The 26,954-nt window shown below is 35.6% G+C and overlaps 1 protein-coding gene across 1 annotated transcript in view; it reads left to right on the top strand.

Moving 5' to 3' along the window:
• Positions 1-23,084, top strand: part of FGF10 (fibroblast growth factor 10) — an 81,936-nt gene extending 58,852 nt beyond the window's left edge. The window contains exons 2-3 of the mRNA XM_058563480.1: positions 16,448-16,551; positions 21,415-23,084. Of these exons, the coding sequence (XP_058419463.1) occupies positions 16,448-16,551; positions 21,415-21,612 (302 nt within the window). The 3' untranslated portion in view covers positions 21,613-23,084. The remainder of the gene's footprint in view (positions 1-16,447; positions 16,552-21,414) is intronic.
• Positions 23,085-26,954: the final 3,870 nt, after the last annotated feature.

Here is a 26,954-nt window from a genome sequence, read left to right on the forward strand (position 1 = left end):
CATCCATCAGGGTTTTAGAGTCAACAAGCAATCGTTTATATTTGGACCTTTGCAGCAGACCTCATTACCTTAACATCCCTGAACAAGTTTCTGAGGCAAAGAACGTCCAGGGTGTGGACTGAGATACTGGACTTTGTGGTCAGGGCAAATTTTTTAACCTTTTTAAACAGATTCTTATGACTGTACTTCTATGTAAGAAAAGGGAACAAAGGGGGCCAGCCTGTGGCGTAGCGGTTAAGTGCGTGCGCTCCCCTTCAGCAGCCCGGGGTTCGCAGGTTCGGATCTTGGGCATGGACAGACACACCGCTTGGCAAGCCGTGCTGCAGCAGCACCCCATATAAAGTAGAGGAAGATGGGCATGGATGTTAGCTCAGGGATAATCTTCCTCACCAAAAAAAAAAAAAGAAAGAAAAAGAAAAGGGAATAAAGTGGTTCTTGGCTTTTATTGTGGTTGAAGCAAGTGGAATTTAGTAGGAAAAGATGGATCAGAAGAATTCTGGGTTTAGGCTTGGAACTCCATTTTATTCTTTCTCTTCCTATAACATGCAAGTGACAGTGGCTCTTCTTATGCTCAGTAGGTGGCTTTCATACACAGAAAGCATCAAATATTTGTCAATGTGATTTTCATAGGGTTACACTTGGTAATCAGTTCCTCAGGCTACCTGTTCATTACTTTGAGGTGAATGTACATACACAAAATAATGTTAAGAATCAGTCTCCAGGTTAGAAATCACGCTTAAGATGGAAGACAAATTGGGGCAGTGGTGGGGGGAGGGTGATGTGCTCCTCTATATTCCTTCTACTCTGGAAGGTGAAGATGAAACGGCTTCTGATTTTACCCCACTGAGTACTCTGGGTAGAGTTGGCACGCTCAAATAAGAAGGAATAACTGCCAATGGAGAATAGCTTTCCTATCCTCTTTCCAGAGGAAAATAAGTTTGGCAAAGTTGAAACAGGTACTTTGCACATTAATTTCTTCATGTAAATTAATTAATTTGTTCCATGATTATATATTGGGCACCTGCTATGGGTTAGGTGCTGGTAGCACAGATGTGACCCATAGGGAGAAATAGAAGAGTCACCCTTTCAATAAACTAAGGGCAGGCTGAGTCTCTTCTCATCTCCAGACAAATTCACTTTCTTTCTTCACCATGGTTCTCACTTCTGCCAACTGATCAAAAGATCCAAGTTTTGAAAGAATCTGAAATCTGCATACTGCACATTTCTCCTTGAAGTGAAAATATGCCTAGTTCTTATATCAATGCCTCGAGAAATAAGTTCAGCTGCACATACCTATAACCTAGCCATTAGTAAAAATTGCTTAACAGAGTTCTATTCCTTCATTCTGTTTCCATAACCTGCCATAGTTTAATCAAGCTTTTTAAGCTTTTTAAGGGCACGTCTATTTTTATTTATTTCTATTTGGTTAGATTTTTTAATTTTTTAAATTGTTTTTCTAATTGGTTTGTATAACACAGATGTACATATTTCTATTCTATCTATCTATTTAATAAAAGTGACTAAGAAATGCATGCTATATTATGGGTCCTGAATTTTTGAGTCCTGTTTTGATAAAATATGGAGGATTCAAATATATTCCCTTCTAAAATTAAATTATGACACTAAATTGACATCTATTTGGAGATCATTTGAAAAGATTCGTTTACGAAAACAAGTAAATATGGTTTACTTTGAATCTTACCCAAGAGTAATCTACACTGAAATATTTCAATATTTGTACTAAATTATATTACAATCACAGTTTTTTTCTGACCTTCTAAAATTAGTAGGAGAGGAGGAAATATTTGCAATAGAAATTTAATAGTATGAAACTATCAAATGTTGCTCATTCTTCTTTATAGATGTTTCCATTAATTTATTAATGTGACATTAATAATAAAGCCAACCACTTTATCTAGAGCTGTATTTTGCCATTTTGATGGCAATTTGACAAATTATTTTCAAATTGGTTTGGTCCTTTTTAGCTTTTTTCCCTATCCCATGTCTATGAACCAAAATTTTAATCACCATAAATTATTATAAATTAGGTATTTTATTTCAGTTGAATTTAATAATTATTTGATAATACTTTACAAACTAGTCATAAATTGAGCAAGTCAGTTCAAATTCCTTCTTGCAATTGATTATATGTATTAAATAATTTTAAGAGAGTCTTTCTTTTGGGGGAAATGCTTTCAGATTTTGACAAATAAAAGTAAATGGAAACATTTCTTCAAAATATAATAGGTGGAGTTTTATCCAGCTGAACTGAGGTATACTACAAAGAAGTTTAAGATAACTTTTCTTTGAATATTGTTCTTTTTTCCCCCAATTTTTAAAAGTTTTAACAATTTTGGATAAAATTTAATTGAGTAAAATGAGACATTTGCAGTTAGCATGGTTTGGATATGTATTTTAATGCAAGATATACAGTAAAGTCAGTCCAAAAATTTTATTTCTTTCAGTGTTTCTTCTCTGTTAACTTATAGTTTTTGGTTTCCTCTTTATCATTTTTCCTGTAATCTGGATCCCAGAAATAATATCTTATATGCATGAGAACTCAAGTTCATAGTAGTTCTAATCTATCTTCCTCTCTTAAATGCTAAACTTTCAGCATGTTTTATTCAGAACAGTTTACTATGACTCGCACCAAGATGAGTATGAAATAACACTTGTCTGAAATATATATATATATTTCTCCACTTATTTGCCTCTCAATAATTTTCAGAGCTCTCCTAAGCATTCCTGTTGATTATTTGGGACCACAGCCTACAGATAGTAGTGTTCCGTTGTCCATTAGTTTTCACTCTCAAACTTAGATCAGATAGGTCCCGTTTTCTTTCTCAAGAGCATACTATTTTAAACCAATTTAAGCATTGGCTTTTAAATAAGATGTGATATTGAGATAGTTCCTGGTTTTTGTGTACCACGGGAAAACAGATATAATGTGTCAGGTAGAACTCATCTTGTAAATTCTTTATAGACAGCTTGTTAACTCAAGACTTAATGAAACAACAAAAATATTCAGTGAAACTTTAAAAACTATACGTAACATTCCATTTCCCATGTATAATTACAAAAAACAATAAAGGATATATGTTGGATCTCATATCAATCCTTAGTTGCGTCTCACTAAAGGAGGAGTAATACTCTCCCACCACATGTGGTTAAGGTAGTAATATCTGTTCTTAGAACATCTCTTCATAGCCCAACGTTGCTTTTCCCAAGTTGTCTATCCTAGAATGTCTGACTCTTACACTGAGTTTTAATCTTTGTTTTTATACTGTCTCAAAATACTATTTTTAAGTACCAGGAAAGCCCTTTACATTGATTTCTATGAAAATACTCCATCCAATGTACTCTGCAAAAATACTGGCTGTACACTTTACTAGTGATCAGAAATGAATGTGTGATGCTGTCTTCTTCTGTTTTCAACCTAAGAGATTGTTTTCCTTGCCAGCTGTGTGTTGTTACAATGACAGGGCATTTCCTTGGACTTTGGGGATAAAGAATCACTTCCACCTTGGTGTATGGCCAAAAAAGGGCAATCTTTAGTCCAGAGGGCCATGACCTTCTTGAATATTTTGATTAAACTTCCCCCTTTCAGTAGAAGCCAGAATTCCTTATTGCAATGTCATGAGTTACAGAAATGTATAGTTTTATGTATAGCAAATGAATCAATGTTTAGTTTGGAAAGTATATATAAACAGGTGAATTGTTATTTTGCACTATCAGGTAAAAATACACATACCAATAGTCGTATTTATATTTCTTATCAAGTATTATAATTACCCATAACCAGCCCTGGTGGTCCAGCGGTTAAGATTCGGTGCTCTCATCAGCAGTGACCAGATTTGTTTCCAGGTCTATGACATCACCTGTCTGTCGCTTGTCATACTGTGGCAGCTGTGTGTTGCTGTGATGCTGAAAGCTATGCCACTGATATTTCAAATACCAGTAGGGTCACCCATAGTGGACAGGTTTCAACAGAGCTTCCAGACTAAGAGAGGACAAGAAGGACCTGGCCATCCACTTCTGAAAATATTGGCCATGAAAACCCCATGAATAGCAGCAGAGAGTTGTCTGATATAGTGCTAGAAGGTGAGAGGATGGCACAAAAAGACGGGGAAGGGTTCCGCTTTGCTGTGCACAGGGTCCCTAGGAGTCAGAATCAACTGGACGGCACTAACAAAAAATTATAATTACCCACTATATAAGTATCTATGTAAAGAATCTTTGAAAGCATTAGGAAGTTAATTTTATGTTATTCCATACCATGTTGAAAGCGTGGCAAATTTATAATATACATGTTCAAAGTGAGCCTTGATCTTGAACCCTAAAACTTGTTCTACATTAAATATTTGAAACTACTTAGGGTTGTTCATGCTTAGCTAATTTGTGAACACTTCAATGCATCAAGGAAGACTTTTTCTTCCCAGAAACCCAACATCAAGATGTGCTCTAGTGACCCATTTTATCCTTTCCATTAAATTGAGGAGAAAAGATATTCTGTATTATATTTAGTTGTATTAAAGAAATTCATAAAAGCTTTAGTAAATGTGGTAGATATTTTATAGGAATATCTTTAGGATTAGTATCTATATTGACATGGTGATCATTTAGTGAAATATGCCATGAAGTAATTACTCTAACCCCTTATGTTGGCTTTTAAATTTTTCTTCCTTTATCAATAAAATGCAAGGGTCAAGTTCAACTAGGATGAATTGTTTCTGTGTAACGAACAAGATAAATTAGTCTAGAGAAAATTAAGTAGATATAAAATCTTTGCCTAGCTGCCAGCAGGCTCTAAGTAATCTTCTAGAGGTGCTTGGATAAGTCCTTTGATGTCTCTGGGTCTCCTGGTATCATCTATTACAGGAGAGAATCGAAGATGAACCAATCTCTAGATTTTGTCGAGCTCTTCTCCGACTCTACAATTTGCTAAGACCTAGCTTTCTCTTAAGCCTTAAATGATCTGAACTTTTCTCACTAAAAAAAATGAGGCTAGGGAGCTGGCCCCATGGCATAGTGATTCAGTTTGTTGCGCTCCACCTCGGTGGCCTGGGTTCACGGGTTCAGCTCCTGGGCACGGGCCTAGGAGCTGAACCATGCTGTGGCAGCAACCCACATACGAATAGAGGAAAATTGGCATGGATATTAGCTCAGGGCTAATCTTCCCCAAGCGAAAAAAGAAGATTGGTGACAGATGTTAGCTCAGGGCGAATCTTCCTCAGCAAAAATAAAATAAGACTAGATTTTCTTATTTATAATTTTAGTTGATTTTGAGGCTTTGAAATCTGTGCTTTAAATTGGACTAATCAGAAGCTTTGATTGAACATCGAATAGCTCTCAAAGTAATCTATAATGACTTACTTTTTAGGAGGGGGAATTATTACAATTGATATGCTTATCGATGCCTCCTTATTATAATAGATTTAATTTAGGGAGTTGGCTGATTTTTACTAGAGCATAACACGTTTTTAGTATTATTTTGCATTCCCTATAGATTTTTCCAGCAGCAATAACATTGCAGTGACTGTCTCTTATTTTTACATGATTAGTGTTTAAAACTCTTCCTGTACAGAATGGCAGACTTTCCTTTCCTCCAAAGCTCAGTGAGGAGACACAAGCTACGTTAAGATTCCCACAGGCTTTTTCCCCAAATATGAAATGCAGGAGATTTAATAAGAAGAGGGCCAAAGTGGGGTGTGGCCAGGATACCCTGGCAAGAAACTAGGATTTCTAACTTTCTAGAATTTTTTTGAAGAATTGATTTATTTACTAAAAAAAAAAAAAAGGAGAAAAAAGGTAAAACTAATAAATAGCTTTATAAAACTTTATATGCAAATATATTTTCTTTTCTTTTTTTTTTTTTGTGAGGAAGATCAGCCCTGAGCTAACATCCATGCCAATCCTCCTCTTTTAGCAGAGGAAGACGGGCCCTGAGCTAACATCTGTGCCCATCTTCCTCCACTTTATGTGGGACACCGCCATAGCATGGCCTGACAAGTGGTGCTGCACTTAACCACTATGCCACAGGGCCGGCCCCTACAAATATATTTTCTAACACAGAAATAAGCTTATCTTTCAGGAAGAAATATTTTCAGTAATTACTCTCTGCCTTGCTCATGGCCTTATTACCATTTAAATGAATTGTGCTGGCCTTTTTTGAGGATATCTTCAGTCTCTCTTTCTAAACTCTTATGTTTTATGCTATTTTCCACCATTTATACCATTGTAACATGGGATCCAGTGTCAATTATCTTGGGTCACAACAAATGATCCAAACACGTATTTCCAGTATTTTTTTTTTTCTTGCATTGCTGGTAGCTGGGAGTGGTGGTAGGGTTACTATCTCCAGGAGCACACAGATTTTCTAGGTCTTTATGTCATGCAAAATTAGCTATGCAATCTTCTCTCATTTTCCAAGTTAGCTAAATTTATATCAGCACTCACTGTGGACAATTCTCAAAAATTCCAAATAAAGTCTCATCCTTAGAAATATGTCATTTATGTCTCACAGTGAATATAGCCTAAGAACACAGAATGTAATGTTTGAAAACATGGCACTGTTCTAATATTGATAAATAATTATCTATTTCCTGATGTAATTCAATAAGGTTAAATGGACAAAAAAAAAATCTCTGCTGGTGAGGAAAAAAAATAGAAAGAATGCTGAGTTTACTAAACCTATTGATCTAGCACAGTGTCATGAAAAGACACATTAGATGACCATCTGCAAATCTTTGTTGACTAATGATCAACATGGAAGACCCCAGAGTCACATTTCATTGCAATAAAAAGGCAGTAGGAAATTAATCTTTAACACACATTAACAATTAATTTACAACTGGAGAATATTGTCCCTCGATTGTGTCGTTAGTTTCTGATACTGTTAATGTTAGGTCAATGACAATGGTTAAATTACATACTGATTAAATATAGACTTAAATTGAGAAGAGTTTTAGAATTTGCCACTGTACTCATCAACAAGGCCAGGCTAATCACTGTGTTTGTCCTCTGACTTGAAGTACCAAGAAAGAATGCAAAGGTCATTTTGGTCTTTAGCAAATTGGGAAAGATATATCTTCTTATATAGAGATGGTTAGGATTTTCTGCTAAAGCAGGTCTTGTTTCTGTCTGAAATTCTAAATGCGTGTCAAGGGTATCTGAAAGAACTGTGGCTGATAGAGAAACTAAATAGCTCCATTGCATTATGTTGAAAAGTCAGCCAGAGTTTGTAATAGTACAAAGTGGACGAGACCTAAATTAATGATTAGCCCACCTCAGTCTCCTCCTTTTAAAGGTGGTGAGATCATTCTAGAGCAAGTATATGCCGCCTTTAACTCTGGGTAGAATGTGGGGGATCAAGTGAATCCCTACTGATTTGTAGCAATTTCTTGGCCATCAGTATAACTTTAAGGGGGCCATATAGTCCTTTAATTCTTGGAGTGTCAACACAATTAAACCTATGAGAATGCCTATAAATACTTAAAGGATTAGTCGAAGTCATGTAAGTTTCCACCAACATTTCCACACTTTTATTAAGGAGAAGAAAATAAAAATTCTGATAACCTTATTGCAAACTCTTTAAAAAACTGACTATAGACAACAATGTAGTATATTTGTAAACAAATTCCAAATCCACATATCACAGTTATGCAGATGCTGAGTCCCACACCTATCACAAACAAGCAAAAGAAAAACCCAGTACTTCTTTCTCATTCTTTAAAAATTTTTCTTTAATGTTAAATGGCTACCATTATTTGTGTCTATTCATGTTTGTGGTTCTGCTTCTCTGCACGTGTTTCTGTCAATCTTTTTTTATATCAAAGGTCTGCTCTGTCTCTGAATTGTAGTGCCTAGGACAGTATGTGGTCCTTGGACCGGTAGAATCAGCATTGCCTGGGAAATTGCTAGAAACTCAAATTCTCTGGCCCCACTCTAGATCTACTAAATCAAAAATCCAGCAATCTGTGTTTAAACAAGCCTTCCAGATGATTCTGATGCATGCTCAAGTTTGAGAACCACTGGGATAGAAGATTAGTTAATTTGCCACCATTCTGATACAGCAGACAGTAAATACCAATTCAATACTCACTGTCTGTGACGCTATGCAATCCTGTGAGCTGTAGGAAATTAGCCCGTATTTGCTAAGGAGGAAGCCAAGACTCAGGGAGTACAATTGATTTATCCAAGGTCACACAGGTAGTGAAGTAGCAGAGCTGAGATGTTAAGCCAAGTTCTTCTACTCTTTTTGAGTTACCACTTTTATTTTCCTCTCATTTACACCTAAGTTCTTCCATTAATTTCCTCACATGAGATGTGACTTTGCTGTTCCCTTTAAAATACTTCTGTTTGTGTGTGTGTGTGAGCATGTGTGTGTGTGAGAGAGAGAGAGATGGGGGTGGAGAGAAACGAGATGGGAAAATAAGCAGGCAACACAAAAAATAAAATTAACCTCACAAATGTTGCTATTGTTCCAATTATTCTCAAAATACAGCAATTACTTAAGTACATTTTAACATTCTTTCAAGATAGTTAAGCTAGAGTCTAGATACACTTTTTGAAATTGTTGAATCAAGCAAATATGCAATCCTAAACAGGTCTAAAGCATGTGGGCCCTGAAGCTAAAAGATACTAACATTGCTCTGTTATCCCTCAGCTAGGTGCTTTCCTTTACCACTTGTCAAAAATCCATTCTCTTCTCCCTTTTTGCATTCACCGCAAGTGGATTATTTTGCTTGGTACATGCTACCCGTGAATTTGGTGACAGTTTTCTGCTCTATAACCTCCATGAGCTTTTTTTGATCTCACGTAATTGTCAAACAAACCAAAAAACCCAGTACCAGGTACTTGTTAAAGATGACAAGACAGATTTTTTTCAGACTACTACAGTAAGAGAGAGAGATTCCAGTATTAACTGAGCTCAACTCCATCTACAACAAAGATGACTGAGATTTTTAAGGGAGAACAGATACAGAACCAAAAGGAATTATGGGGAAGTGCAAATGGGGGGACAGAAAAAGAGACTAGAGGCTACGTGGAAGTGAAAAATTACAGAAGGGGTAAGTGGAGAATTACTGACAATGGCTTGGCAAGATAGGTTGGAACAATGTATGATCTGCAGTTTGACAGCATTGCATTTTCTTAAGTAAAGACTCAGCACAGGGGCTGGCGTCACCTTTAGAGACACAGCCTACTGCAGCTGGAAACCAGGCTAAAGTTTGGTCAAGTCCCTCAGCATAGTGTTCAGGAAGGTCTTTTGTGCCATGTGGGAGTTCAACAGTTCACATAATGTGTTGAGGCTTCACTTAATTTAGCCCTCTTTGACTTTAAAGAGAGGTGAAAACACTGTTATTTGAAATATTTCTAATTATTAGGATGGAAATTATTTAGATATTGAAAACTGCTATGTATTTATTCCGGACGTGATCACATAAACCTAGAATCTTTTGGACTTCCTAGGTGTAAAGTAGCATTTTACTGCCAAGAACTGTAAGTGGAATCATGTTTTCAACAAATTCAAGGGTGTAAATGAACTAACTACTATCTGTGATAATAATTGCTGTGTAATTTTTTCAACACCATTGTTTATGAAGCAAAATTATAACCCATTAGAGCATTTGCAAATTATCTATTATAATTTTTACAACATAGGAAAAATCACTGTTTGTTTTACCATAAACATAAAATTAGATATTTTTATGTCTATGTTTGTTTTATCATAGATTTAAAAATATCTAATTTTATGTTTATGATAAAACAAATGTAGTTTGTTCTAGACATAAAGCTAGATATTTTTATGTTTCCCCCAGAATTTTAACATCACATTTGTGTCGATGTCTACTCTCTGGAATACAACTGAGAGCCTATCAAAAAAAGATGCTAGGATTTCTACACAAAACCTCATGCCCTGTACTCAGAAAAGAACATCGCCAAACCTCGCTCATATTTTTAACTAAATTCTAACACTACATATTAGTTTATCAGCTTGTTTTAAATACATACTCAGGAGCTCCTGAGAGCATTTCACAGCAGAAAAATCATCAGAGCTAATGTTGATGACCCTGAATCATCAAGAAAAACACTAAATTTTGATTAGTAATCTCCATACATAAATAAGGAAATGAATGAACTTGAAGATTTAGGTGCCAAATTATTTTTTTAAATAAATAAATTCTGACTGCTGTAAAACTTTAGTTACTTAGAAAATTAACCTATATGGAAGTTAATTCCTTTGTGTGACTAAATGATATGCTTCTCTAAAATACTTTTGAAATAGAACAAGTGTTTGCTGGAATATGGAGTAAAGTATTTAAAATGAGTAAAACTATCTTTATCATTGCCTTTCTTATTTTGCCATTTTCAACTTTATTCAACAAAGCCTTTATTCAACAAAGCCATGTAGTGGAAAGAGAATGGGCTTTGGATCCAAACACCAAATCTACCATATTCTAGTGAGTCTACATTCACCAATTTACTTAATTTTTCCCAGGCTCGGTTTCAACATTTATAGAACATAATGCTTACCTGATATATTTTGTGAAGATTAACTGAGATATGAATAAGGTGTAAAAGTGTATGACATATGAGAGTCACTCTGTATCAGTTCTTGATTTTGGTGGTACATACTGTCTTTAAATTGATTTTACCCCAAATAGAGTTTTCCTTCACCAAGAATGTTGCCCTGACTAGGGACCTCACATACCTACAGCCTTTCTGATCCATGTTCAAGACCCCTTTTCTCAGCTTTAGTAATGAATAGTTGCAGAGCCATACATATATTATTTAGAAAATTTAAAGTAGTTTCAGATTTATAATCATTTACCTGTAAGTAATAATAAGTATTTCTATTTTGTAATTTGCTGACTTTTCCTTTGAAACATACAATATTTTGACATTTCCTTTCACTTTCATTTTATTTAGTTGTGAAATTATTCACTCATGTCAAGGTTTTACAAATATGACTCTACTGTCAAAAGAAAAAAATTTCTGTATTTAATATATCCAGTTTTCCTTTACTCAGCCAGTTGGACTGATCACTCATTGATTCATTTATTCATTCAATGAATATATATTGAGCACGTATTATGAGCTACTCACTGTTCTAAAAAAAAAAAAAAGAAGAAGACCATTGCGATTGCTACGGTTCTTTGAGAAAGATACACAATTAAGGAGATAAGACCTACAGTGATTCTGAACTGAAGACCACATTTGGGGCCGTTTAGCCCCACATTCTTGGGAATGGCCACAAAATCTCTGAAGTATATAGTGTAAATGTGATAACAACCCCATGAAGCTCCATATGTCTTTCTATATTAGGATATACTAGATCTATTTGGGACACTGACAACAGTTGATGAGAAAGAGAGAGACTTAGTTTAGAGAGGCTAGTATTTGTGTATTACATTATACTAATCATAATGTGTTACAGCACATTGACTAAAACTATCAAACTATAGCATTATAATCTATTTTGAGTTAAAATGCTTTGAGAAAAATAACAGACGTGACTGAATTGAATTCATAAGGCTCTGACATCTATTGAGCTGCTTTCAAGTTTCACAATACATTTTTTGAAAAGTACATTCCTCACCCAGGAAAGCACCATTGCTGCTCAATGAGGCAGAACCCTTACTTTTACAGAGAGGGGCCCCCACAAAGTGCAGTTGGTGGGGAGAGCCAACTGTGGCTCAAGCTCACACTGAGCTCTTTTCCCTTCTCCATGCCTTTCTTTACTCATTCACTTTCCTCTGCCTAGAATATTCCTCTCAACTTTCCAAATTCCCACCTATTAAAATCCTGCCCCTTAAAGGTTCACCTCAAACACCAGCCATCTTCTTCAGGATGACTTCTTTATCTCCCATATGGCACTTAATGTATTTTCTTTGTGTTGTAATTACTTTAACCATTTGTGTCCTCATCCTACTCAGTTTTAAAACTCCTTGAGGGTAATGACTGTGTCTTGTTCGTCTTTGCATCCTCCACAGTGAGAGCTAATACAAACCCTGCACATTGGTGCTTAATACATGTTAGCAGAATTAATTTACTCACATATTCTCTAGGATTCCTTTATTTATTCATGTTCAGTTTATCAAAAAGAGGATAATAGGATTTTGCATTTATTTTTTTATGTCTGGCTTTCCCCCTGTCTATATCCATTCTATTAAAGTTTTACTTTCCTTTTACTTTCTCCCATTGTGTCCATGAAGATATATTTAAGGAGAAAATTACCATCCAGGCCAATAGCTTGTTAATTCCAATAGCCCAAAAAGAGAGGTAATCTTGGTCCAACCTGATTGCTGGGGAAAAAATAGGTCAGGTGCTTCTCTTCTGGAGAAGGATGAGAAGCATAAAGTGGGAAAGTTACTTATGAATGGCCACCTCCTCAGATTAACTACTCAATGATTTGTCAAAACATGTCATGCCCTGCAAGTTAAAAGAAAAGATGATTTACATGAAAATTGTGACTTCTAGGTCATTTCCATTTGGAGTTCATCAGTTTGCAAAGTCCTCCCCATTACTATGGTGATGATGCATATGGTAGAATTTGCCCATTAATAGAAGCTGATTTTTGTCACAGTCACTTTTGTAATGTTGATTATCAAATTTTATTTTTTAGGATTTCAAATATAATTCAAAATAAACTTTAAAGATTGCTATTATTAACTTAAAGGAATTTGCTAGATATTGGCTTTTTCTAATATGTTCTTGAAAAAGTTATCTATTTTTAGTTAAAATTTCCTATTTGCCAAAATCCTAAGAGTCTGTACAAAAGGCTGATAACTTGAGTCTGACTTTATTTGCCAGCCTCACTTCTCACAACTTCCTGCCTTGTTCTTTGTGCTCAGTTGGTAAACCAAACATACAATTTTTCTGAAAACACAATACTGTTTCACCTTAATGTCTTTGCTCATGTCTTCCTACCTACCCCCTGGACGCTTCTTACTCAACCTTCAAAACTCAATTCAGGTCTCATCTCCAATAATAAGTCTGCCTTGGAGCCCCAGCCAACAAAAACCATGTTTATCTTTGTCTCCCTTGTCTTACATTTTAGCACTTACTATCACTTAATATGTTTTGTTGTAATTTTCTGTGTATTTGTCTTTTATTTCCAATAGAACATAGGTTTTGCAAGAGGAGAGCCATAACGTGACTTTATAGTCCCATTTCCTAAAAGAGTGCCCTTCTCCTCATAGGTCTTCACACGTGTTTGAATTAAACTGTCCAAAAGCCCTTGAGTAGATTTACAACACCATCTGGGATATTCACCTTTTGAGAGACATCAAAACTGATATGGTTGCAAGTTAATAATTAAATTTCACTACAAGAATATGTCTTTAAATTTATAAGATATCTGAATTTTATGAATAGGAAATATAATTGTTGTTTCCTTTTATTGATGATATAATTTTCAAGTGTTAGTTTCTTTGAGCAACAAAACAGTGTTTTATAACTTTTAATTTTGAGATAATTGTAAATTCACATAAGTTGTAAGAAATACAGAGACATCTCTTATGCTCTTCACTTATTTTCTCCTAAGAGTCTATCCTTCAGTGGCCGTTTAATTTTGCATCAAAGTATACACGTATAGAACTATAATTTATTAATCTAACAACTGTCAAAATTCTGGTGTCTCTTTCCAAAAGTACTTTTATAGGCAAACTTGATTATCCTCATCAAAAACCAGAGAACACTGGAGAGATTCTTCATGAAAAATAGAGAAGCCCTATAGACTCAAGTTCCTCAGAAAGTCACTCTTACATTTGCAGATGTGTATGATAAAAGCCGTCATTGTCCATCACCCACAAGATTATCAAATTATGACTTACTGACATATGATGTATCCAAAAAATTATTTTCATAATTTGAAAGAACCTTAAATAATTCAGGTCTTCCCTCTTTCTATTTTAAAGCATATGGAACTTTTTCAAGCTAGCCTTAAGTAGTTGCAGAGTGGCAAAAATGGTTAATTGATTGATGGATTCTTTGAATATTGAGTTTCTATTTTGTGCAAAGCAGAAAGAAACCCAGGAGTTTCGGAACTAAGTATGATCTACCATGTGCAGGCCCTCTCAGAAATAATTGGCCAAGGATTTGGTAATATTTATACCACAACGTTTTTCCTTTTGCCAACTCAGTCTGTTGCTATAGCTTAATCCCACTACTTTTCGTTCACCTTCAAAAATTTTGGTTTATTCTTTCCTAAAATAATCCTTCACTCCTTTTCATTCTAACAATTTCCGGTTATAAAAGCATGCATAGGGAACACCTTGCAATTTACTGACAGTGTTTACTTGCCTCTTGGGCAGGCAAAGGAAATAGCAACCTAAATATTTTGCTCCAGATTTCTACCGCCTGCCTTGCTCTATGTCTTCTGCTTGTGACATAAATAAAGTATATTAGATTTCCTTCTCTGACACTCAGACATTATCCTCTGTGGCATGCCTGTTAAAGACTATTATCTTGATGAGTCATTTTGTCAGATGGTTTTCCAACAGGGCTCCTTGTGGGAATGGGAAAAAGGGGGAAGATACGATGGAGAGGCAAAATAGTCAGAGATTGAGAGCAAGAGCATGAAAGCCAGAGGCTTAGGTCCATCATTACTGACCTATGTCACTGTGTCACCTTGTGTGTGAGTTACATAATCTCAGTATCCTCTATTTTTTCATTTGTAATTGAGACTAGTCATACCTCCTTAGAGAACTGTTGTGAGAATTAAAGAAATAAACTGCAAGAAAGCACTTTTTAAAATATGCAAATAAATGTGTGTGTATGCGTTTGTACCTTGAAAGCAACTACCAGCATAAGGAAAAGGGATGTTAAAAATAAAGACAATGTCTTCTTCACCCTTCACAATCTTTCCTTGGTTTGAGCTTGCCAATTGAGCTCTATCTCACGCTATTAAAGAGGGGGTGTGCTGTGTTAGGTCAGAGGCTTTCTACAGGACATGCACAGAATGGTCCATGGCATGTAGCTCTGGCACAAGTCTGTCTGGTTATGTCAACTTCACAATGAGGGAACTCAAGCATTTCTATTGACCTCCACGTGGCTCATCAACCTGTGAAGGAGAGGGAGGAACAAAGGCATTCATATCTTGAGAACAAGTGACTCTTTTCCTATGGGAAGAGTATAGACATTCAATTTGTTGACCGCATTTAGGCTGGTATATCTTATGATAGGTAATACATGATGAATGATAACATATGATCATCTTCCAGATTTAATGGGCTAAGCCAGTGGGAATTTGTATGTTCTGTTCACGATTTAGACAGCTTGTTGAAGAGGAAGTTCCAAAATCTAGAATTATTGGAGGAAAACTTCCCTCTAATAATAATAATTAAGGAGGCACTAAGCACTAGGCAAGGTCTAATTATTTTATATGTATATCTGACTTAATTCTCACAAGACTATAGGGAGGTACTATTATGTTGCCCAATTTACAAATGAAATTAGGATATAGGCATTTCAGTGGCTTCTCCTGCCATCATTCATCAATAAATGCAAAGCCGGGATTCTAACCCACACAGTCTGGATCCAGAGGTCTTTGCTAATCACAACCCTGCTAGTCTACTCTGAGAAAGCTTTCCCAAGAGTTACAAAATAAGTAGTTTTGGTACCTGAGGTCTTCTTAATCTAAAATAGGTGGGCAGTTTTGAGTAGAATATCAAATACCTTCCTTATAATTACCTACAAACTTTTCAGAGAAAATTATCTTTAGATGCACCAATCAAGACTTGTGTATTAGGGGAAAATGTCTCTTGTCTATCAGTTATTAATTCCTTCAGTTCTCTATTCTTTCTAGAAAAAAAAAAAACCACTTTAACAATACTGACAGATTTTCTCCCAACCCAAAGTAGTGATTCTGCTATTTTAAAGACAATGTGGATGTTGGGATCAGTCTGTCTGTATCTCAGAATGTCAACACATTTGCCAAAAATGAATTTATCAGTTAAATGTAGCCAAGAGATTTAGTTTATCTAAGTGTCCTACAAAGAAGAAATAGTTTACCACTGTTTTTACAGATTGAGGTAAATCTGACATATTATTGACATATGCTATAGATTTAATTTAATACCATAGTACAGATGTGTGCTCTGATAAGCTTTTGTGAAATCTAGGCTAAGATGAGTAGAGTTGTTTCCATATTTATGGGGTTGAAAATGCAGTGTTAGCAAAGGAAGCATTTTAATTAAAACAATATTTTTCCCTATATACTCAGAGTAAAATGCAAGGAATTCTTTTAAAGACTTACTACTTGTTTCCATATAGTTGCTGGGTTTTTAGGCAAATTGAAAGAGGTTGAGGGTTTTTTCCCCAAGGTTTTTAATCTTTTGATTTCAGAACCATCAAAAAATAAACTCAATAGTTTCTTCTGATTTTTCCTTCTTTCAACTAAATTTATGTGACTTTAAGTTTAGCCTTTTTTAATTGTATGTTTTAGGTATCTTGGAAATAACTTCAGTGGAAATAGGAGTTGTTGCCGTCAAAGCCATTAACAGCAACTATTATTTAGCCATGAACAAGAAGGGGAAACTCTATGGTTCAGTAAGTATTCTACTTTTATTTTCAAAATCCACTGCAGTAAATCATTACCACAGTTTTGGAATGTTTTCCCCCAGACATAGAATAGCTTTGTTATCATTCTACTGCTAGTAAATAGAGCCACAGTGAGCTGGTCACCAGAGTTTCAAGAGCTGACAAGGCAGCTCTTCCAACTCTGTAATCTCCTCTGTTGTTCACCCGTTAGTCTACCACACAGGCTGTTGCTGGCATTCGTCAGTCAATGCTAATGTTCTGAGCTAACTGGTCAGACTCTCACGGAAGCATCTGGTCCTATTGGCATGGGCGCTGCAGACAGCTTGGAGAAGAATCATTGCGAACAAAGATCTAGAACTGAGTAGAAGACCACATACTGTGTGTGTGTTACAGTTAAAGCTAAAACAGGGGCTTGAGTGTTTTGTATTCTGTTAAAATCTGAAATGGAGAGACGTATCAAGAAATTCATCATTTTGCATGCCATTCAAACTCCAGAATTTTATTTACCCAGACAATAGTAATTAATTCAGTTACAGAGCTGGTATCAAGCCAGCTTTGGTACGTACATCCCTGTGTTCCACATCAAGTACTAAGGAATGTCACTTTAAAATGTGAAAATAAACTTATTTTGTTGATTAGCATAAGGATTATTGCAGTGCCTGCCTAGAGCCAGCAGCTCTCAAACTCGAGTGTCAGAATCACTGGGAGGATTTATTAAAACACGCTCCCAGATTTTCTGATTCAGTAAGTCTGTGGTGGGGTCTAAGAATTTGCATTCTAACAAGGTCCTAGGTGTTCCTGATGCTACTGATTTGGTAAACACAATTTGAGAATCATTGCAAATTGATCCCATCATTGGTCTGGATATAGAATAACATTGCATTTCATTTATATCAGGTCCAGATATAATTGGGGAGCCAGGCATACTTTGGGTCAGTCCCTTTGGCTAGGGTAAATGCTTTTGGGGTGGGGGTGTGGGGTCAGAGAAATTTTAGTTAAATTTTTTCATTATACATTGCTCTATTAATGAGCCTAGAAGATAATGGACCATTTTAAAAGGTGGTTCCATTTAGGGGTTCACAGCATTATCACTTTTGAGGCATTTTTATTTTTCTTTTCAATGAACATGGCCAGGTCCCTCCTTAATCTACTATATCAGAATTACTGGGTAAAAGGACCAGGTGTATAGTCTTTGAAGAGATACTGATACACACATACAGTCAAAACCAATGCTTTAAAGAAAAGCCAGCTAAAATGAATTTAGATTGAGGAAGAAAAATGTAAAAATTTTAATTGCAATGAAAGATTGAAATAATTTTTAATTAATAAAGTATACTTATTTAAAAAGATGACATCAAGGATAAATGCATAACTTTCAAATGAACTGTCATAAAACTGTCTAATACTTTTCCTCCCATTCCCCCACTTTTTTCACTTTCCCAACATAGCTCATGTATTGTGCCTATGTACTTCTTGAGCTCTAAGGTTGGTGACTTATTTCATTCTATCTCTACATCTAAAGTAGACACCCAGTTGCTTTCTATCACATCACCCCATTTTAATTATGTGCATCGCACTTACTAGATATTTCTCTCATTAATGTGTTTGTTGTTGACTATCTTCTCAAAGTAGATTGTGAACTTCAAAAGAACAGGATCTGCCTTGTCCCCCACCATTTCCTCAGCACTTAGAACCATACAATGCACAGAGTTGTGCAATGCATAAAGATAACTACCTCTCCAAATAGCTCAACCCATCACAGACTATGCTCTCACTTCCAGCCTGTCTCAGAAAGAAGCCCATACTCTAACCATAGTGCACTGGTTTTGCAATTTTGCATTACCACCAGGAAGAGGAAAAAATTATGGCTTGTTCAAATTAAATGAAAAATCTACTCAAATTGAATGTCCTGCTCAGGGTGGAATAGAACTAGAATCTTTGCTTTTAAAGGGTATACCATCAAAATTCCTGAGTATGACCTAATATAACTCTGTACATCAGGTGACAGCTCTTGTAATTCCTATCTTTATTATTTTTCAGGTAATTTTTATTGATTCCATAAGCCTTCTTGAAAATAGCAATTAGGCGAACACCCAGAGTGATTGATTAAACCAGCTCTATATTCTATTCTCTCTTGAATAGATTCCCCTATTCCCTTTTGGGAAATATTTCTCTCTCTTATATTTCATTATTCATTCTCTGAACAATGCATCTATTGTATACTGACTTTTCTCCTGACTGATGGAATTAAGTAAATTATAAAGCTGAATTTAAATAGGACAAGCTGTCATAGGGCATGATTTAAGGACCAAAGAAATTTCACAGGTATCCTGAGAAAAATCTAAAACCTTTTTCTAAATTACCAAAACTCTACTGTTGAGAACTGGCTTTAGCCTAGATTTTTTTAAAAAACTTTAATACTTATGATTTTCCTAAATGCTGTAAACAACATAGATTCCTAGGCTCCTCCTCCAGAGATTTTGATACAATTGAGCTATGGTCTAAATATTAAAACATCTGAGAGGAGAAGTCTGGTACAGGTGTACCTCACCTTAAGTAACACTGCTCTATAAATTCATTTTGGGGAGGAAAAATAAGCATCTACTCCTACTTTTCTATACACAGTTCTATTTTAAATATAAAATCATCTAAAATAACCTCGGTCCTCCCATAGTCTCTAAACTGCACCTCCTTTATTGAAATGAATATAATTATCCATGTAAAAATCATCTCTGCTTTGAAAACCATAGTTTTAGATAAAGATGAATAAATAGAAAAAAATAAACCATATTAAGGATTTAATTTCTTTTCTAATGTAAAATTTTTGTTATATCAAAATCCTTACGTTAAATAATTTACCTTTTTCTTCTTACTTGCAACCAAATAAGTCATCATTTGAATGTGACATATGAATATTACTTTATAAAAGAGAAGCACATAGGATAAATAAATTCCAGGAAATAAGGTTTAAACTGGTAACATTACCATAAAATATACCTGCTTATGATGGTTCTGATAATGTATGAAATTCTGATCTAGCCTGCAGAAATCTGGATATTTAAATGTACACACATTCAGAAATTAGGAATTTAGCAGAAATTTCAAAAAGGCCCAAGGTAAGAGAAACTGTTTGAACTGGCCAGTAGAGGCCTCAACTGAAAGATGCCTACAATGCCCTTGGTTTGGATAGAGAAGATAGACCCAAAAGAGTCAAAGCTCCGATTCCTTAGCTCCTAACTGCTTTAAGGGAAGAGGGACATTTCTGAAGCCAGAATCTTGATACCAGTGAGGTTGCTCCTCTTTGTTATTAACTCCAGAGTGAGATCTTGGATTTATGGAGTTAATGGGACATCAGTCCTCATCCCAAAAGATCCCCTTGAAAATACTTCGTTATTTATCTTCTACTTTTGAGTGAGATCATACGGTATTTGACTTTCTCCCTCTGACTTAGTTTGCTTAGCAAAATACCCTCAATGTCCATCCATGTTGTCAGAAATGGCTGCATTTCATTATTTCTTATGGCTGAGTAGTATTCCATTGTGTATATATACCACATCTTCTTTATCCATTCGTCCTTTGATGGGCACCTAGGTTGCTTAGAAGCCTTGGCTATTGTGGAAAAGGCTGTAATGAACATAGGGGTGCATGTATCTTTATGCATTCATGTTTTCATACTCTTTGGATAAATACCCAGCAGTAGAATAGCTGGATCGTATGGTAGTTCTATTCTTAATTTTTTGAGGAATCTCCATACTGTTTTCCATAGTGGCTGCTCGCACTCATAAGTAGAAGCTAAAAACAACAACAACAATCACATAGAGACAGAGATTAGATTAGTGGTTACCATAGGGGAAGGGAGGAGGGAGTGAGGGTGAAAGAGATGATTAGGCACATGTGTGTGGTGATGGATTGTAATTGTCTTTGGGTGGTGAACATGATGCAGAAATTTAAATATAATGATGTATACCTGAAATATATATAATGTTATAAACCAATGTTGCTGCAATAAAAAAAAAATAGAATAAAGTGGTATAAAACATAAAAAAGAAAAAAATACTTGGTCACTTGAAACAAAACCAAAGGACTACGACTATAAAGTGGAATTTCCCAGGATCAAAGTCTTCAAGTTTATACAACAGAGGCAGTGCTAGTCACCAAGTTTAGAATTTCTTTGATATGGTAATTCACAAAGCAAGGTTGTTCCATGTTCTCATTTTCAATCATTCCTAGACCTCAGAGTAAAATTTATCAAAATTCCAAGTTATGGAAAATTGTAAACAATTTACAAAATTGAGAAATCTGGTATTTGGGAGAGGAAGACATCCCTGACTCCTACCCCCAGAGCCTCTTGGCTACCTAGAACTATTATGGTTTTCCTATAAAATCTGCTTCTTATCAATGTGTGTATATTTATTGTGGATTTATACATAAAGTTTGCAAACTTGATGACCCATCTTTTTCCTGTAATTCTATTTTTTTCTTGGGACCCTGGTTATTACTCTGAAAAAAAAGTATTATAATACTATTCTTTATAATTGGCTCATCAAATATTGTTAGTGGAATGTTTTCATCTTGACAATCATTGTAGGCATTTAAACCATGTCATATTTAAAGCACATCAAATTTTTAAAAAGGCCCCAAAATGTGGTTGTAATGATCAATTAAAATGAATCATGTGCTTGAAATGTAGAATCTGTTTCATGGTTATGACTTTTACTCTTCTATTATTAAAATTGTGTATTAGGTGCACAACTTACGTATAAATGGCAACAACAAACAAAATCCTTGAATTGGAGTTCTCTGGATGGTGGGTGTCAAATGGAATCAAGGATCATCACCATAGAAATAAAAGATTTTGTTTTTCCCTTGCAGAAAGAATTTAACAATGACTGTAAGCTGAAGGAGAGGATAGAGGAAAATGGATACAATACCTATGCATCCTTTAACTGGCAGCACAACGGGAGGCAAATGTATGTGGCGTTGAATGGAAAAGGAGCTCCCAGGAGAGGACAGAAAACACGAAGGAAAAACACCTCAGCTCATTTTCTTCCAATGGTGGTACACTCATAGAGGAAGGCAGTGTTTGTGGATGCAGTTGAACCAAAGGCTCCTGTGCCAGGAATAGTTGGTATCCTTCATGAAGACAGTAGCTCAATGGCGAAGATACATTGCAGATATCTGCTTGCTTGAAAGAAAGGAAGTCTTTGAAAGTTTTTGTACTCACTGCTGACATATGATGTTCTTTTCATTAGTTCTGTGTCATGCCTTAAAATTGAGGTACAGGCAGATCAAATGGCATGGAAGTTATGCCTAAGCGAACAACATTGTAGCTGGGTTTTGGGTTAAGTTTTGGTTTATGTTTTTGTTTTTCAACCTCTGAGATAGAACTTAAAAGACACAGAACAATCTGTTGAACGATCTTTGGGAAAGTTATTTATGGCATACGAACTCATATCAAAGACTTTCATTGCTCATTCAAGCCTAATGATTCAATGAGCAGTCAGACACGCAAGCATTTACTGGAAAGCACTTGGGTCATATATGCACCACCAAAGGAGTTTTGGGTGTGGCATCGTGGAAGAATTGGATAGGATTAAAAAATGTAAACATGTTAGTGTAAAACTATTCTAACAAAACAAATAGTATGATATGCTTGTGCATTCTGCCTTCATCCCTCTCTATTTCTTTCTAAGTTATTTATTTAATAGGATGTTAAATATCTTTTGGGGTTTTAAAGAGTATCCTCAGCAGCTACCCTCTAATTGACCTTTTCTTTTTCTTCAGCACACTACATGCATGTTCATGACAAAGTGTTTTTAAAACTTGGCAAACACCTCAAGAATAGGAGGCGAGATTAGGGAAGCAGTGTGAGTGCCCCACGTGCTAGCTGTTGACTTAATTTGCACTTCTGCAATAGAACCGTCAACAATAAATATGGCAGTGCTGTGCCCTGGCTTGAGTGAGAGATGTCTGCCATCATTTAAAAACATACATCACTCCTAAGGCTTCCTTTCCTAAGAAATAGATCAGAAGGCCAAATTCTTCTCTTTCAATACATCACTGGGTCTCCAAGAATTTACTAAAAGAAGGAAAAATAATTGTTAAACACATCTTAGTAGCCTAGCCTCATTATTTACTAACGGTTTTTTGCCATATGTCACAGTGGTAAGTGATGAAGAGGCTGTGTGCATATATAAGAACGCTTTATAAGTCCCACAGAGAGCATCTCCCCCAAAGGAATTATCAAGGAATTTGTATGAAGTACAACCCTCCCAGGGGCTTAAACTGAGCAAATATATCCTGGTATATGTGTAACCATATACTGAAACCTGTTCAAGCTGTATGATGTAGTCTTTACAAAACCAAATAAAACTTATTTTCTGTAAATGTCAAGAGCTTTGGAAGTTTACATAGTAGAACCATATCGAAATTCATTTTGTTAGAGCAGGTATAGAAAACAGTACATAGAGTGTACCAGTCATCTTCATATTGTATTCCACTAAATAAATACATAAGCCTTATTTGCAGTGTCTGTAGTGATAAAAAAAATATAGAAAAATACTATGTGTTCTAAATACTTTAAGTGATAACTATAAGATTATATTGACGCTGCGGTTTTATCTTCATATTTCTTGTTTTGAAAAGGTCTGTTTATTTTTATTGTTTGGACACAGTATTTTGGTACAAGGAAAAAACTCACTAAATGTGTCTTTTTACTCAAGTTTAACCTTAGACAGGCTGGTGTTTTGTGATCCTCTCTTATAACTTAATTGTGTCAATGCTTAACCAGCACTTCCAGTTAATTTGTTATTTAAGAATTAGCTCTATTAAGAAACTTTCCCATAAAGTAATCCCATAAAAGGTCATATTTTTCTCATTCCTTAAAAAAAGGTGAGATTTCAAAAGAAATGCATTTGAGGCAGAGTGTTTTGGCTTATGGCTAAAGTTGCATTTTGTGGTACGTGGCTTCCAACTTGCTTTTTGACAAATGAGATTCAAAAATGTTTAATTTTTGTGGTTGGAATCTGTATGTTAAAATTTAATTGGTAACTGAGTCTGAGAGCTATAATGTAATGCATTCCTATCAGAACTAGATTATCTTTGTTCTTTTATTTTCAAATAATAATTGCACCTGACACATGAACATGGACCACCCACAACCAAAATCAAATGTTTGGTGAAACAAATACAGTCTTAGATGACCACGGTAACAGCAAATAGGGCACAAACTGGATTCGTGTTTCACATAGCCATTAGATTACCAAAGAGACTATGTGTAAACAGTCATCATTGTAGTACTCAAAACACTGAAACAGCTTCTAGCAAAATGTATCAAAGCTTGCAGAAGCCAAAAATAGAAAACATCTCCCTCATCCTCCCCCCAACCCCAAACACACACATGAACGGAGATAAAGACAGAAAGAGTTTGGTAAGTAGTAATGAAATTCTCTTGCATTTAAAAATGGCATCTTTGCTGGATATTGAGATAGAATTCTGGTCTCCTTTGCAGCTGGACTGTGCTACTGAAGGAAAAGCAATTCCAGCCCTGAAAGTTGTATGTTAAAAAAAAAAACCTTCACAATTTGGGGAGCTCTGCCTTTGTGGGAAGTGTGGGCCCTGGCCACAGTGTCAAAGTGTGTCAGTCACAAATGTGTGCCCATCTAAGTGTTGGTTCCAAGGAGACTCTTCATAAAGATATAGAATCCCTCCCTCCTTCCTACCTCCCAAAAGGCTGAACAGTGTATAGTATGTTACATTTAAATAAATCAATAAAAATGCGGGGAAAAGAAAATAAAAATATTGTCTTTGTTTGTTTTATTAACCTAAAACTGTACCTGGTAATAAAGAGAGACGCTCCAGTGTTGTATGCATGGCAGGATGTGGTGAAATGCCCCGCAGCCCTAAACAACAACAGAAAAAAAAAATCACTCAAATATTTGTAAGATTTCTTTAATGTTTTACACGTGTGAGTCAGCTATCCTTACTCTAATAGCAACCAAATGCTTTTGATTTTTCCTAAGTATTCAGGTCCACCTAGTTTACACAGTGGATAAAGAAGGATGAATTGAAAACAAGGATGGCTTGTGAAACAATGAAAGACTTTTGGAAGAAAGCCAGGAGGCTGCAAAATCTGATTTCAAGGGGGTAGAGTAAGCCAATGAATTTTATTTGAAAAGCAGAGAGAAAACAATATATAATAATGCAAGTTGGGTCTAGGGCCCAAGCAAGGTTATGGACACTATTTAAATAGATCAGCATTAATGCTGCACAATTCTAATAATTTTAATGTTGTTACTTCCGAGTTTATGATTATACAGCAAAGGTAAAATTTACCTTTTCCTTACCAGTGAAGTCCAAACTTTATTTAAACAAAGATATCTGTAGGAAGCCATGAAACACTTTAGAGAAGGTATCTAGTGCATTAGAAGTAGCATATTTATATGCAAACAAATACCACGTTGAATAAGAATTCTTGTCTATTTTGCTAGACAGGACTTTTGCAACTTTAACTAAACTGTAAGAAAAAAACGAGGAATATTTTGCAAGGATATTGGAAAGAAAAGGGCAACTCTGTGTTCCACCAGAACTGGGACACAAAGCAAGTGAGAGCTGCTTTCTCTCAGGCACTCATTTCCTTCATCTCTGATTGGCTTTATTTCCTTGACTACTGTTTGCCTCTAATTTACTTCTTTCCCACTCCAAAACCCAAAATCTCTTTTTCTCAAGATCCTAAAATGGAAACATCGTAGGTACAACTCTTATTGGCCAGGTTTGGATAACATACCAACCTCTAGAGCAATCGGTATGACAAAGGATATGGGCATTGTGATTGGCCGAGCTTCAGTCACATGACCACAGAGTGCTAATTTTGGCAGTCCACACAATAGGAACTAGTGAAGAACATTGTACCAAAGAAAGAGCAGTGCTGGGCAGATGCAAAAACAAATTGGTTCTTAGCTACATCTATTTAAATTAGACTACTAATTTAAATCTGGCTATATTCAGGGCCTTACTCTTGGCTTACTCTTGGCTTTAAAATAAAACAAAACAATTACAATCTTTCCCTTTTAACCTCTCCCATTTTTCACTAATTCTAATTAGCCTTCACTTATTTGTTCAAATCAGAGATGTCTCAAGATCTTTCTTCTTTTATGCATTTTTTTAACGGGTTCCCTGTAATTCTGCAAACTTGATAGAATGATAATTGGGATGAACCCAATTTTTCACTGCATAAAAAGATGGTCCTTCTATTAAGTGTCAACCTATATCACAACACAACATTATAAGTATTTCTTTAAGGTTATCCCAAGAATATGTACTAGTATTTTCAAATATATCAACATGTAGAAAAAAAATCTGGAACTCAAATGCCATTCGTTTTTGAAAAATTATAAAAGAAAAAAGAAAAAACTTTGTCTTTTACTATGTCTTGTATACATTCAGTAGGAGACAGAAGAAAACTTTAGAACACTCATTTCTCTTTTCTTTTGCTGATTAGAAAATAAAACACAAAATGCCCTTGCAAGTGAATAATCTACTTCAGTAGATTATTACTAACACCATGTATTAGTTAAAATGGAATAATCATGATCAAACTAATGAGATCAAAGGAATTGGTCTCATTCCTAAGTGGTTAATAATGCACCTTTCCATGTGGCTGCTCCGTGGTAGCAGCTAAGGGCAACAATTCCATACTCAAAGAGGAAAGCCATATGCCAACTTATATGCATGTGGCATGTATTATCTTACACGTTTTTATTATCATCCACAAAAGAGCCTATGTTCATTTTTTAATATAGTCAATTGCATCCTCTAGAGATGAGCACAGCAAATGAAGAATCAAAACATCCCATGTTCCTCATTACAACTGTAAATTTAACATATGCCTTCCTACAACTTAGGCAGTGACCCCAGCTGTGGACTCACCAACTACAGTAAGGCCTTAACCCTTCTAAAGTTTGGTTTTAATTACCTTATATGCATCTTAAATGCCTAAATAATCTTACAGTTTTCTAAATTATTTAGTTATCATTTCTGTGGTCAAAGCTGCTGACAATGCAAATATTCTCAGGGAGGTCTTTCAAGGAGAAGTAAATTAAAATCAGTGTTTCATGAGGTATTATGAATCAAAAAAGACTGCTTTTTGTGGTTACAAAAAGCATTCAAGGGGCCGGCCTGGTGGCGCAAGCGGCTAAGTGCACGCGCTCCGCTGCGGCGGCCCGGGGTTCGCTGGTTCGGATCCCGGGCGCGCACCGACGCACTGCTTGGTAAGCCATGCTGTGGCGGCGTCCCATATAAAGTGGAGGAAGATGGGCACCGATGTTAGCCCAGGGCCGTCTTCCTCAGCAAAAAAAAAAAAAAAAAAGAGGAAGATTGGCAGATGTTAGCTCAGGGCTGATCTCCTCACCAAA

The sequence above is a fragment of the Diceros bicornis genome, chromosome 20, assembly GCF_020826845.1.
Source record: "Diceros bicornis minor isolate mBicDic1 chromosome 20, mDicBic1.mat.cur, whole genome shotgun sequence".
Classification (NCBI taxonomy): Eukaryota; Metazoa; Chordata; class Mammalia; order Perissodactyla; family Rhinocerotidae; genus Diceros; species Diceros bicornis.